Here is a 14961-nt window from a genome sequence, read left to right on the forward strand (position 1 = left end):
ATTTTCCGTCTCATTAAAGCACCCCACAGAAGGCTGAATAACTATACAGGCAGTGCTGGAAGGGCTTAATCAGCTTACTCTAATACTCTGCTGTCATGGTCTGAAAACCTATCTATATATCATATTGTGTTATATATTATAATATTAGCGATTTACTAAAATTTTGTTTTCTTTTTAGTTTTTATTGGAATATAATTGCTTTACATAATGCTGTGTTAGTTTCTGCCGTACAACACCGTGAATCAGCTACAGGTATACACCCACCCCTTCCCTCTTGAGCGCTCCACTCAGCCACACCCCCATCCCAGCCTTCTAGGCCACCACCGAGCACATGATTGAGTTCCCGTGCTGTGGCAGCTTCCCATCAACTGTTGTACACACAGCAGCGTGCATCTGTCAATGCTCCTCTTCCAGTTCACTGCCCCTCTCGTTTCCCCCGGCTGTGTCCACACTTCAGTTCTCTGCATCCATGTCTCTATTTCTGCCCTGCAAATAAGTTCATCTGTACCATTTTTCTTGATTCTGTATATATGCATTAATATGCGATATCTGTTTTTCTCTTTTTGACTTCACTCTGTATGACAGACTCTACGTGCACCCACGTCTCTACAAATGAGCCCATCAGAAATCCTTATACATTTTTGAACAAGGGGGCCTACATCTGCATTTTACACTGCCTCTGCCCAGTCATGTAACTGGTCTTGCATACACAGCAGGCAAAACGTGTAAAACACTGAATAAAGACTCTTTCCTTTACTTCTTTAGTTTAGTTATTGGTTACTGCTCTTTGAAACAGTTTAGTTATTGGTTGATTTTGAGAATCCTTCTCTCCTATGTGAACATAAGCACTGTGAGGACAGGGGCTATTTCTATTTTGTTCATCATCTAATTTTTCCGGCCTGACCAGCTGTGGAAATCCAATAGCTGATGAATGAATGAACGGGCAGATGGATGAAGAAACATTTGGCCAGCTTTTTCGGCACTCTGGCACAAGATCTTCACCGTTACTAAATATTAACTGAACACGTATGGAGAATGAGGCACTGCGTCATGTGCAGTCCAAAGAAAACAACCGAGAGAAGCCCGCCGTGAGTCCACAGGATGTGCGATGGGGCTGGAAGACAGAGCCCATTCAGGTGACCTGCCGTCTAGCAACGTGAAACAGGGTGAGTACCAGCAGTGATGGTTTAGACAGGACGTGACGGGGTCGGAGGAGGCAGAGATTGCTGGGGACCAGAGTGGCCAAGACAGGCCTTACGGAGGAGGGGGCTTGGTCCTTGGAGAAGGGGCATGACCAGGGTACCGGCAGGCCAAGAGAGAAAGGTATAAACACCAAAGTCAGTGAGCCAGAAGCACTTAGCGGGCGTCTAAGGGCTGAGCCTGAGCTGGAATAGCAGGTGCGGGCAGGTAAGTTGCAATACTCAATGAGGAAAAGTAAAAGAGAGCAAGGTCCAACTTCTTCTGAAAGCTGAGCTAGAGACTTTGAGCTCTATTCTGCAAGTACCAGGGGCCCCAAGAAACACCCTGATGCTTGCGTCCTTTGGGGACATCGCTATTGGGTGCCCTGGGAGAGACAAGGAACCAAAGGGAGGGAGACTGGTTTGGAAGCAATTTTAATCATACCTGTTGGGAGGAATTAAGGGCTTGAACAGCAGGGAACAGAGAGGGAGAGAATTCTAGAGACCCTGCAAAGTTCAGCTCAGTTACGGTAACAGCAAGCATTCTGCTGAGGCTGTGTTTCACTCGTGTGTCTCATGAGATAGGTTGTTGATTATACATCTTATATTTCATAGAAAATATACAAAGAATATGATATATTATTAGTATCATAAGTTGTTTATATAACAATATGCAGCTAGATAAAGGTGGGGAAGCTCACATCTCAGAGAAGTTCCATCTCTCCCTCTTATATTAATATTTTAGAGATCCGTAAGAGTCCAGTTGAAAGCAGGAATCTGTGGTAAACACCAGAGAGGTGGGAAGACAATGATCTTAAGGAAATTATTAAATAAATACATACACACATATATGAAACATATAAATTAGATATATTTATTTATATGTGTTTATTTTATATTCTCACATATAATAATATATGGAGCATGCTTATATGGACCATATAAACATATATGTATAAATGTGTGTGTGTATATATATGGGCATATATATGAATATATATGTACATATTTTTGCAACATAGCTTGTTTGGTTTAGTTGCTAAGTCATGTCCAACTCTTTTGTTACCCCATGGACTGTAGCCCACCAGGCTCCTCTGTCCGTTGGATTTTCCAGGCAAGAACACTGGAGTGGGTTGCCATTTCCTTCTCCATGTTATATACCTAAAAGTATGTAATATGTATACCTCAACAAATGATGAGGAACATTATTATGAAGGCACTTGATCTGAATATCTTCATGAAGGTTCTGGTTTATTTGCCAAGTCCAATCCCACAATGCCTGATCACTGGAGTGCATGGCACACGGTAGGCAGCCAACAATGATGAATTCAATGAATGGACCGGTGGACTGGCCTGGACACCAGGAAATGCAAACATCCCATACACCTGGCTTTGGAATGTGTTCTGGGAGGGTGACCCATGAGTTCGAATCTACGCTGAGAAAAGCTGCCTGGAGGGGCCGTTGGAAGCTGTCATCCTCTTGTTGGCCCCTGGGTCAGTTCTACTTGGCAACTTGCACCTGTTTTCTGACTGCGTCTGAATACTTCAGTCTAAAGGACGCATCTTGCTGGGCTAAATTTGGTGGGGTTCTCATAAATGACAGAGAAGTAAACTGAGCAAGTCAGGCAGCCATTGAGGATGGAAGGAGAGGTTTTGAAGTGCCAGAGCATCAAGCATGTCTCTGTGAAGAGTAAAGACTAACAGCCTGAACAGTGTTCTGGCAGCCCACCCAGGGCTCAAATCAGACCACGTAAAGTGGGCTTGATAAAGAGACTTTACAAAGGCGTGAATGGGATATGAACCCCTCAAAGGATGGTGCAGGGCCCTGAGGAGGAACAGCAGAGAGAGGCTACCAGCCCCGAGCCTGAGGGGCGAGGGTAGGGGTTTCCAGGACACGGGCTGCCCCACCGAGCGGGCTGCTGCATGGAGCTGGGTCTGCAGTGGGCGCTCCCTGTGAGTCGAGTTGTGTTCCCTTAGCCGCTTTTGTGCCTGGATCTGTCAATGGATGGGGAGCTCCTGGAGGGCTCTGGGGTTTCTCTGCTGTTTGCCCAGAACCTACTATCTGTTCAACTCCCTGAGACTCTGTGTTCCTCCCCCAGAGCTAGAGGAACATCATTTTTACCGTCTTTCTGTGAGACTTGTGCAAAGCAACTGTAGGAGTCAAAGCGCACATAAATGTGAACTGCTCTCACCAGCTGTCGCTGAGGTTGAATGAGCTCCCTCGCTGAGCCTGTTTCCTCAGCGGGACAGTGACCATACGGAGAGCAGTGCTGATTTACTGGCTGGCATGAGTACTGCACGAAGGTTACATTTAGAGGGCCCAGTGGCAGCATCCGGTGTTCGTCAGTTACCGTGACTGACATCGGGCCACTACCTCAGATGGGAAAGCGGTACTTCTACAAAAGGCCTTTGGGACTTAGATAATTTATAGTCTGAACTAAATGCCTTCTTTGGTTCTTTCAAGTGAAAACAGGCATATGGAATGATGAGATATACTATATACTACACACACAAATACTGGAAGGAGAATCACTAAGATTTTCAGGGGGCTATTTTTGGCTGATGAGAAAGAATTTCTTCCCCCCTATTGATTTTAAGATACTTTCCAAGTTTTTGTGAGTTTACATTGGTTTGAAATGAAAGCGTACAAAATGAACTTTCTTAAAAAGAAAAACAAAATTCATATCTGGATAGAAGACAGATTTTCAATATGAGTGTCTCTGGGGTAATTTTTTTCAGAAATGTAAATTTTTCTGCAAATGTAATGATAAATGATCCTTTTGTATACCTCAATTTGCCCCAGGAGCTATGGGAAGTTTATCTAGGAGTAAAGATATATCCTTGAATTTTCTTCCCGTTTACTTAAAATTTTTTATTGAAGTAGGATTAATTTACAATGTTGCGTTAGTTTCAAGGGTATAGCAAAGCGATTCAGTTATACATATATGTTCTTTTTCAGATCCTTTGCCATTACAGGTTATTACAAGACACTGAATGTAGTTTTCTGTGCTACACAGTAGGTCCTTGTTGCTTACCTGCTTTATGTATAGTAGTGTGTATCTGTTAATCCCAAACTCCTAATTTATCTCCCTAGTACTCTTGCCTGGAAAGTCCCATGGACGGAGGAGCCTGGTGGGCTGCAGTCCATGGGGTTGCTAAGATTCAGACACGACTGAGCGATTTCACTCTCACTTTTCATTGTCCTGCATTGGAGAAGGAAATGGCAACCCGCTCCAGTGTTCTTGCCTGGAGAATCCCATGGACGGAGGAGCCTGGTGGGCTGCTGTCTATGGGGTTGCACAGAGTCGGACACGACTGAAGTGACTTAGCAGCAGCAGCAGCAGCAGCAGCAGCAGTCCCCTGTAGTTCATTTTTTTTTTTTTTACTATTTTTCATTGCTTTGTGGGTGCACAGGGTTGATTATGAATATTTTTGCTGTCTTTAGGAGCCTTATTATTATTTGGACATTTATCAATTGGAAATGTATCTATTATTAGCACATTTATCAATTGGAAAAAACCCTACATCTCAAGATTGAGAATGAGCTGTATGACTTCCGTATAAGCCACCTATATTGAAAAGAAGTAACAAAAGAATTATGAAGTTATTCCTGGAAGTCCAACAACTATTATTGTTTTTTCTGTAAGCTACTATTTTTTTCTGTTTCAAATACATGTTTATAGCCGAAAACTTGAAAACCACAAGTACTGCTAAACCAGGAAAATAAAAATCCTCAGTAAATTCCATAATCAAGAAAAACAATGGCTAACCTTTAAAGAGCATCCTTCTAGTCACTTTTCTATATTTAAATATCCTTCCCCCTCAATGGATCATATACATATGACTCTGTATGCTGCTTTTCCTCATTTATTAGCATATTTATGAAAATTTTTTAACAGAAGCATCATTTTAAAGAGTTGTATAGTTTCTCACTTTATAAATGTGCCAGCTCTATTTACAATACCCTATTGGTAGATGTTCCGATGGTTTCCATTGTTTAATGCCATAAAGAATTGTGCGTGAAACATCCTTAGAGCCAAATACTTGCACACGAGCATGACGGTTTCTAACTCTTGGAAGTAGATTGCTTTGTCAAAGGGTATTCAAAATATTAAAGCTTTTGATACATGCTGCCAAGCCGTTCAGAAGGGTTGTATCAATTCACACTCTTGCCAGAAATGTCTGAGAGCCCCAGAAACTTTATGTTTTCTTAGGATGTGTGCCTGACCATATTTCTTAAGGCTAACAGAGGAAGAGCGTGGGGAAGACTCTATTTGCAAGACCACAATCCTCTTGGACCCAGGAGGTCCTGTGACCAGTGTGATTTGCAGAGACAGGCTTCTGCACTCATAGTTACCCTGGGAGCAAAAGAATTTATCTTGGTGAGAGTGAAAGAACCCACGGTGTATTTTTAGGAAGAGGCCCAAGGTAATTCAGGTCCTATGTAGCTCTGACCATTTCCTTGTTGACACTGAGCGCTGAACCATTGGCAGGATTCTTTTTTTTTTTTTTTTAAGTGGTTATTTCCCTCCCAGCCTGATTTTGTTTGCACCTCTCTGCCTGGCAAACTACCCTCCGCCCCAATACATGTGATAACAAGATACTCAACTATTTAATTTTTATATTTTTGGCTACCGTTTCACACTGAAACTGCATTTAATCGCTCTTTACAACCTGTGTTTATTTAAATAATTAGGCGGGTTGCTCTTACGAGACTGTCTTGGCAGTGGGAGCCCCTGGCACCTTGATCTTTGGCTGAAAAGTCCAGGCCTGCCCACACTTGGCCGTGGGGTGGCCTTAGTCCAGCCTTTGAGACCCACTGTGTGGTTTTTCTCACTCTCTTATTAAGGAAATAGCACCCCTGGAGCCCACCCAGAAAGTATAACTGCTGCAGGAAATGACGTGCCATGGTGGACACCCAGGGAGCTTTCTGGAAGCCTGCCTTCCAGAGTCCATGCCCAGGTCTGTGGGAAGGCGTATCCTTTCTTGTGTCAGATGCTGCTCCACTGGGGTTTCTCTGAGACCAGCGCTGATCAGCCACTTTTCTATTTTCTTTCAGTTTCTTTTCCAATACAGGAGCCATAACTTCTTTCTTTTTTAAAAAAAATTTGGCTGCACCACATGACACGTGGGATCTTAGTTCCCTGACCAGGAATCAAACCTGTGCCCCCTGCATTGGAAGCTCAGAGTCTTAACCACTGAACCTCCAGGGGAATCCCAAAAGGAGCTGTAAGTTCTGAAGGATCTGACTTGCCTGAAGATCTTTCAGAAATGTCTTTGCATCATCGCTTTCAATAGAGACACCAGATCTGTGTTTAAACTTGTATGACAGTTCAGTTCAGTTCAGTTCAGTTCAGTCGCTCAGTCGTGTCTGACTCTCTGAGACCCCATGTACTGCGGTGCACCAGGCTTCCCTGTCCATCACCAACTCCTGGAGCTTACTCAAACTCATGTCCATTGTGTCGGTGATGACATCCAACCATCTTATCCCCTGAAGTCCCCTTCTTCTCCTGCCCTCAATCTTTCCCAGCATCAGGGTCTTTTCAAATGAGTCAGCTCTTCGCATGAGGTGGCCAAAGTATTGGAGTTTCAGCTTCTGTATCAGTCCTTCCAATGAACACCCAGGACTCATCTCCTTTAGAATGGACTGGTTGGATCTCCCTGCAGTCCAAGGGACTCTCAGGAGTCTTCTCCAACACCATGGTTCAAAAGCATCACTTTTTTGACAGCTGGCGTGGTCATCAGCCTTGCTGCTCTTTCTAATTTTTTTGCTTGAAAGCTGTGATGTTATAGTTCCTGGGGCTGCAGTAACAGAGAACACACACTGGGTGCCTTAAACAATAGACTTCTGTGTCCTCTCAGTTCTGAGGCGGGAAGCTGGAGCTATCCTGCGGGTTGGCCCCTTCTGAGGATCCCTTTCTTGCAAGTGGCCGACCTCTCCTTGCGCCCTCACGGTGTCTTCCCTGTGTGCGCCCGTGTCCTGAGCTCCCCTTCCTGTGAGGACAGCGGTCACACTGGATGAGGGCCCTCCTTATATTACCTCAAATTAGTCACTGCTTTAAAGGCACATCTCCTCAAACAGTCACATTCTGAGGTACTGGGGGTTAGGACGTCGACAAGGGGATTTTAGGGGGACACAGTTCAGCCCACAACAGCCTTCCGGATGGCCCTCCACGGAACTCACATCCACATGTAGCCTCCTCCCTCGAGGAATCAGCTGGTCTCTGTGACGGCAGACTCTGGAGAGGTGACAGGGTGTGGCTTCCATTTGCTCCTCTGCCTCTCGGGCTCTGGAAGAAGCCGGCTGCCATGTTGCAAGGACGCTCAAGAGACCCAAGTTGAGAGAACCAAGGCCACCCATGAACAATCAGCACCAACCTGTGCATCACATAAGGGAGCCTCCTTGGATGCTCAGCCCTCAGATGACCGCACCCCAAGCCGATAGCCTGGCTGCAGCTCCGCAAGGCCTCACGAGACCCTAAGTAAGAACTTCCCAACCAGGCTACCCTGGAACCCCTGCCCCCCAGAAACTGTGAGGCGCTAACTGTTCGTTTTTGTTTTGAGCCATTAAACTTGGGAGTATTTCATTACATTGCAATAGCCTCTGGAGCACAGTGGCTAGTAACGCTGCAGCACGCCAGGCCTCCCTGTCCTTCACTGTCTCCCAGAGTTTGCTTAAGTTCACGTCCACTGAGTCGGTGATGCTACGTAACCGCCTCATCCTCTTGCCGAGTAACTGAGAGCTGAAGCCTTGCTCCGCTCTGCTTCCTGACTGCGTGTGCCAATCTGCACTGGGTACCCAGACTCCGAGCCTGCGGGACTGCCCCAGACTTTAGCTTATATCGCAAGAGGAAAAGCACAAACATCCCCTTGCAGAGGCCCACGGCGAGCCCTGACCACTTGGCGTTCAGGCGGCTATCATTCCAAGTTCATGCCAGGTTCCAGGGCCAAAAATAAACAGCCCTTTCTCCTTCTTCAAAGCGCTAAGGCTGAGCCGCAGTAATAACTGGGAACTGAGAGCACAGCTCTCACGCTGGCGGCCCTTGGACCGGAGGGGCCTGTAGGCATGTTTTATTTGGCTCTCACAGTATTTTAAAAGTTGGGAAACTTTACATTTAAAAAAAAAATCAGATTTTCAGTATCTCCCGAGAGGTTGGAAGCTATGACAACACCAGGCCCACATACCAAGCCGGCAACCATCCACTTGCTGAGCCCAGCGTAGGCGCCTCACTTAGGAACAGGGTAGGGGTGGTTCTAATTCATTCATGGGGCTTAAGATTCACTCGGGCACCTACTCTGGGCCAGGCCCTGCTCTGCTGGCTGGGAATCCTCATGGCAGAGACACACAGCACCTCTGCAGTGCTGGCCTGCTCCTGGGCAGAGAGACCACAAGCACCTAAGTGACTCCAGACTGTGAAGACAGTCAGACAAGGACAGCTCGAGGCGGAGACCAGGGCGAGGTGCCATGGTGGCAGGGTGCCTCGGAAGATCTCTGAGATGATGTCCGAGCGGACTCCCGAATGATGAAACGAAGCTGACCATACAAAGATGTGGGGTGAGAACATCCCAGCCCAAAGGCAGAGCTTGTGCAAAGGCACTGTGGTGTGAATGAGTGTGGAGGGCTCCAGAGGCGGGACCACAACTGGGGACTGGATTTATTCTAATTACAGAAGACAGAGTGGGGGGCTGTGATCTGAGTTGCCTTAGAAAAGCTCCTTCCAACTGCTAACAAAGAAGTGGCTAAGGGAGGGAACAGAATCAAGGAGAAGGGAGGAGGCCCAGATGATCTAGATGAGAGAAGTCCAGAGTGGGCTGGGAGCAAACGGGCTGGATTTGGGATCCTGAGAGCAGGGAGTGCCCACAAGACTTGCAGATGCAGCGGAAGTGGCATGGGGTCAAAAGAGGGAGTCCAGCTTTCTAAAGTGGGGGATATTAAAGTGTGCTTACACCAGATGGGAAACTGACGATTCTGTGGGACAAACACGCCAAGTGCGGTTTAAAGCCTTCATGGACAGTTTACCTGTGCCGAGGAGTAGAGAATTTCTTAGCATTCAGTAAGATTAAGAAAGTTCATTGGCCCAGGAAGCCAAGGTTTCCTGGCTCCGCATACATGCACAGTCCCGCCCTTCGGTGCTAACCCGAAAGGCGAGCACCGAGTCGAGGCCTCCACAGGGAGCTGGGAGACAAGATGAACGGGCACTTCCAGCCTGAGTGGGAGAAGGTTTGGGGGAGAATGGATCCATGTACATGTATGGCTGAGCCCCTCTGCTGTTCCCCTGAAACTACCACAACACTGTTGATTGGCTATATTCTGATACAAAATGCTTTTGCTGTTAAAAAAAAAATCAATGGGCATTTGAGATGGTGAGTGGACAGGGACCCAAGATGGTGAGATGGATGGGCACTTTCAAGGACCCTTTCATGTTCCCCTGGACCCGTTCACACGGCAGAGCTCAGCGCCTGTGGGTCTCTGACACTGGGTGTCGGCTCATGAATGCAGTTGTGGGGGTGGTGAGGGGAGAGGGCAGGGGTTTTACGATGTGACTCGGGCAGGGCTTCAAGCTTTTAAAACTGACCAGCCAAGCCAAGGGCTCAGTGTCCCATTCACAGACTTTTCCCCGAGTCAACAAGGCTTATTCACGACTGACCCGAGGATTCCTTGAACTCTCCATGGGAACCTGTCTTTTAGCCACAGTGTCTGTTAATGTTTTCTTTGGCTGATGACTTTTCACTTTTAACCTAACTCCTGAATGCAACTTCCCAGGAATGTAAGGCAGCAACTTCCAGAACATGTCATTCAGCCAGCATGTGGATCTACCAACTTCTGCTCAGAAGAACCCCTGATTAATATTAAGTGACCCCACACCAAGGTTAAGAAGTGTAATTCCTTTCTGTAGATAGAGGTCGAGTTATCCGGGGTGCCTTGTTCAGCTAAGCAAACTAGAGGACACAGGGAGCCCCTGAAGGACGTGCAAGGGGTCAGTGATCAGACTGGCCCTTTAGAAGGCTGCTTCCGGCCACCCTGGGGGGAAAGCCATGTCTAGGGGCAGGGGGCCTCCTGAGATGACCAGGCAATGGTCCCTTGATCTAACGCAGCAGCAGGAACAAGGGAGGACGGGGTAGAGACATGAACGCTTGCAGATGTTATACGAGAGGGAAATTGGAGTTTCCAAACTCACAGGTCACTTGCTGGGGCCCCAGGCATGGACAGACAGGGGGAGCCACCCTCGTGAGTGTCTCTCTACCCACATGGCAGCCAAACCTGTTAAAATGGGAGCTAATTAAGAGAGGCCAGATGCCCACTTCAGGCTGCTTCTGCTGTCTGCTGGGCTGCCCTTCAGACACCCTCCACCCTCCCGACCAAGGGCCTTCCTTCCCTGAATGCTGGGCGAGGGGCCTCGGAGACATGGGACACGTGTTCCTTGTGAACTGGTTTTTGGTTCTCCCTCTAGAGAGTCTGCCTGTGTGACTAGGTCACTTTCTTTCCTTCCCCCACCTCCCCCCCAGATCCAAGATATCACTTACACATGAATTTCTTTTTAAAATTAATGTTTCATTTCACATGTGATCCAGGGATCCACTCTAGCAATTTAACACATCAAGGAGCTCGTTTCAGATTTGATGAGTGAAGTGCACCTTTTTTGCTGTTTCCCAATCGAGTCTGTTCTCCCTGGTAACACGGAGGGTCTAGGCGAGGCTGCTTCACCACCGCAGACTGGGGACTGGGATCGTTCACTTCGTGTGTCATTTCAGCCAGACTACGGTGCCCAGGGGTTTGGTCAGACACCAGTCTAGATGTTGTTTCGAAGGCATTTTTAAGATACGACTGACATTAGACATAGAGAATAAACTTATGATTATCACAGGAGTAAAGAGATGGGATAGATTAGGGATCTGGAGTTAACAGACGCATTACATCTAAAATAGATAAACCACAAGGACCTGCTGTACAGCACAGGGAATTATACTCAGTATCTTGTAATAACCTACAATGGAAAAGAATCTGTAACAGGTGGCAAAACGTAAAGAATCCACCTGCCAGTGCAGGAGACGCAAGAGACGCAGATTTGATCCTCAGGTGGGGAGATCCCCTGGAGGGGGAAATGGCAACCCACTCCAGTATTCTTGCCTGGAGAATCCCATGGATGGAGGAGCCTGGTGGGCTACAGCCTATGGGATCCCAAAGAGTCAGACACAACTGAGTGACTGAGCACACATGTGTATAAAACTGAATCACTTTGCTGTATACCTGAAACACTGCATTTAAATTTTAAAAAGATATGACTAACATTAAATCAGCAGACTTTGAGCAAAGCAGGTCACCCTCCATAACCTGAGTGGATCTCAACCGACCCATGGAAGGCTTTAAGAGCAAAGACAGGTCATCTGAAAAAACTTTTCTCCAGGCTGAAATACAAAACTCTACCCATATTTCCAGTCTGCTGTCCTGTGGAATTCAGACTCAAGACTGAACATCAACTCTTACCTGCTTTTTCAGACTGCCAACCTGCCTTGCAGATTCAAACTTGCCAGGGCCCACAACTGCGTGAGTCAATTTTTTAAAAGCAGTCTATCTATCTACCACCTACTGGTTCTGTTTCTCTGGAGAACCCTAATGATAATAGAAGGTGACTTTGAAGGGTGGAATGTTTCCCTGGTGGTTCAGATGGTAAAGAATCTGCCTGCAATGCAGGAGACCTGGGTTCGATCCCTGGAGGGGCGATCCCCTGGGGGAGGGCATGGCAACCCACTCCAGTATTCTCGCCTGGAGAATCCCATGGACAGAGGAGCCTGGTGGGCTACAGTCCATGGGATTGCAAAGAGTCAGACACAGTTGAGCGACTAACCCCTTCACTTTCACTTGAATGATGGCCTTTCAGACGTCGTCTTGGCTCCACACTGCAGATTTCTCAGAATGACTCGTGAGCTCTTCTTCAGCCTACAGGCTCAGAGCCTTGCACAGGCTCTTCTCTCCACCTGGACACCTTCCCCAGGGTCTGCAAGCTCTCCTCCTCGCATCTCTGCTCAGCATGCCCATCACCCCTTTACCCTGTGCCTCCCTGCAGTAACCCCCACCTGCCGGCCTGCCCTCTCTCCTTTCCTCACGTGCTTGTACCCCTAATGCTTATCAGCACCTGAAATGTGATGTATTCACTCGTGCATTATCTGCTTTCGTGTCGCATCCTTGTCCACTGCGGGAAGGTCAGCTCCAGATAGACTGTCAGTCACTAATGATCTCCCAAGCCTGGAATGGGCCTTGCATACAGTAGGCACTCAATAATGATGAGGTGCAGACTAACTCAAAGACAGACTGATTACGCAAGGAGCGGTGGGGGGGGGGGGCAGAAGGAGGCAGACCCTGGTGAGTGGTTCCCCTTGCCCTTGACTTTCTCTCTAGCCAGGGTACCAGCCAGTGGGGACCAGAGCCCCAGTCTCCCCAACAGCACCCTGATAGCACCCACATAAGACACTTACCAAAGGGGGGGAGCCGCTCGGCTTCCGAGGAGCAGACATGCCTCTCCTGGGTCCTCCTGCCGTAGGTCGCAGAGTAGATGTTGAGAAACTTGGACTCGTGGCAGTGCAGTTTCAGCTCGTGGTCTTCACACACAGTTTTGTTTTTTAACTCATCTGAAGCAGAAACCAAAATCAGCGGCACCATCAGCTTCCCCAGAAGGACTCCGTGAGCATTGCCCGCATCCCAGGAGGCTCCCATCCTCTGTGGGGCTGCACCCCCGGAAGGGGACAGACGGTGTGGCCCTGCCTGCCAGGGGCTCTCTGACCCTGCGAGCCTTCTGCGGGGGGCGGGAGGGAGCAATGAGTGGACCAGGGTAGAGCCCCAGGGATTACTTCAAGGACCAAACTGAGGAGGAGGAGAGACGTCAGGGTGAAGAGGCCAGGGCGTGCTGGGCCAGTCCTAGGACAAGCCTGGCCATAAAGGGAGTTCCTCTCCCTCCCCACCTGAAGACACAGATTTCTTGGTTCAAGGGAGCCTTTTCTCAAATGTCATCTAGGGACCCACACAGCTGCGTGCTCAGTCCCTCAGTCGTGTCCATCTCTTCTCGACCCCATGGACTGTAGCCTGCCAGGCTCCTCTGTCCATGGAATTTCCCAGGCAAGAATCCTGGAGGGGTTGCCGTTTCCTCCTCCAGGGATCTTCCTGCCCCAGGAATTGAACCCGCGTCTCTTGAGTCTCCTGTATTGGCCAGAGGGTTCTTTACCATTAGTGTCACCTGGGAAGCCCCCACACAGGTAAAGACCAAGAATAATCTCAGAGGGAGTCCAGCTAAACCTCACCACCCAACTTCACAGCATTCTCACATCCCATTTGTGTATCTACCAAGAGACAGAGAAAATATGGACAAGCAAATTACTTCCTTTTCTAGGAGCAAAAAACAAGGCACCATGTCTGTGAACGATCCCTCCTTGAAACACAAGGTCCTATCTCACAGCATGGGGAACTACAGCCAGCAGCATGTGATAGACCCTAATGGAAAAGAATATGAAAAAAAAAAAAAAGAACCCCTCTTCGGAGGTGTGAAGAGCTGGTTCCAAGTTCGGCAATTCGGGAACAACGGGCCCTCTTGCCGGCGGGGGTCCCAGGAGAGGAAGATTCCAGCTCATGGTTGGTTAGTCCCCAAAGAATTTAATAAAATTTTGTTTAATCTGAGTACCATAGTGAAATTCTCTTTGCAACATTATACAGAGGTGACATTATAACTGCATCCTGGAGAAAATAGACTTCACTGGGTTTTTTTTATGGAGTATACCCAAAAAAAAATTCAATTAATTTAAATGTTTACTAATGAATGGATTTTTTAAAGTAGTAGTGTTCTTGCCTGGAGAATCTCAGGGATGGGGGAGGCTGGTGGGCTGCCGTCTATGGGGTCACACAGAGTTGGACACGACTGAAGCGACTTAGCAGCAGCAGCAGTATTTTTTAAGTAATAATAGTACTTAATATTAAATAATAATACATTATAATACTAGTACTAAAAATAATAACACCACAGATGCAAAAGACTACCTAATATGTGGTTCCATTTCTGTGAGATATCCAGAAAAGGCAAACCTGTAGAGACAGAGCAAAGGTTTGCGGTTTTCTGAGGCTGAGGGTTGGGGACATGAAGTGACCATGACAAATGGACACCGGGAAGCGTCTGGAGAGGATGGAAAGGTTCTGTAGCTGGACTGATGGGCTAGTTGCACAACTCAGTACAGCTACTAAAAACAGTTGAGCTGGACACTTAAGTGAACGCTATGCTATGTAAATTATACCTCAGCAAAGACATTTCTGTCTTGTTTTTATTTATGTGGCTGTGCTGGGTCTTAGTTGCAGGATCTTCTGTCTTCGTTGGCCTGTGGGATCTTTAGTTGCAACATGCAAACTCTCAGCTGTGACATGTGGGATCTAGTTCCCTGACCAGGAATCGAACCCCAGGCCGCCTGCATTGGGAGGGTGAGTCTTAGCCACTGGACCACTAGGGAAGCCCCAACAAAGATATTTTTAAAATAACAACAGCTATTATTTACTGAGCCCTTTCTCTGAACTTGGGCCTTGTTCTAGGATCTTGGTATGTCTCAGTGAATTTAACAATCAAAACAGCCCTTCTGTGAACCACCTCTTCTTATCCTTTGCATGTTATGCTTTGGATTTTTAGAAAATCGTTTGTAGGAAGGATTCATAGATGCTGGATGCTAACTTTTGAACTTTCCTCTCTTACATGTGATAAATATCTTTTCTTAGCCTCCCACTTATTTTGGACTTTGCAAAATAAAAGCAGAG

At 47.2% G+C, this 14961-nt stretch overlaps 1 protein-coding gene across 10 annotated transcripts in view; it reads right to left on the reverse strand.

Moving 5' to 3' along the window:
• The window catches only part of EVA1C (eva-1 homolog C), a 135948-nt gene that overhangs the window by 58217 nt on the left and 62770 nt on the right, over positions 1-14961 (reverse strand). For all 10 annotated transcript variants that reach the window (XR_009736566.1, XR_009736562.1, XM_061417259.1 and 7 more), the window contains one exon: positions 12654-12806. Coding sequence is in view for 8 of the 10 variants with exons in the window: in XM_061417259.1 (XP_061273243.1) it covers positions 12654-12806 (153 nt within the window). In the remaining 2 variants the exon portion in view is untranslated. The remainder of the gene's footprint in view (positions 1-12653; positions 12807-14961) is intronic.

The sequence above is a fragment of the Bos javanicus genome, chromosome 1, assembly GCF_032452875.1.
Source record: "Bos javanicus breed banteng chromosome 1, ARS-OSU_banteng_1.0, whole genome shotgun sequence".
Lineage (NCBI taxonomy): Eukaryota > Metazoa > Chordata > Mammalia > Artiodactyla > Bovidae > Bos > Bos javanicus.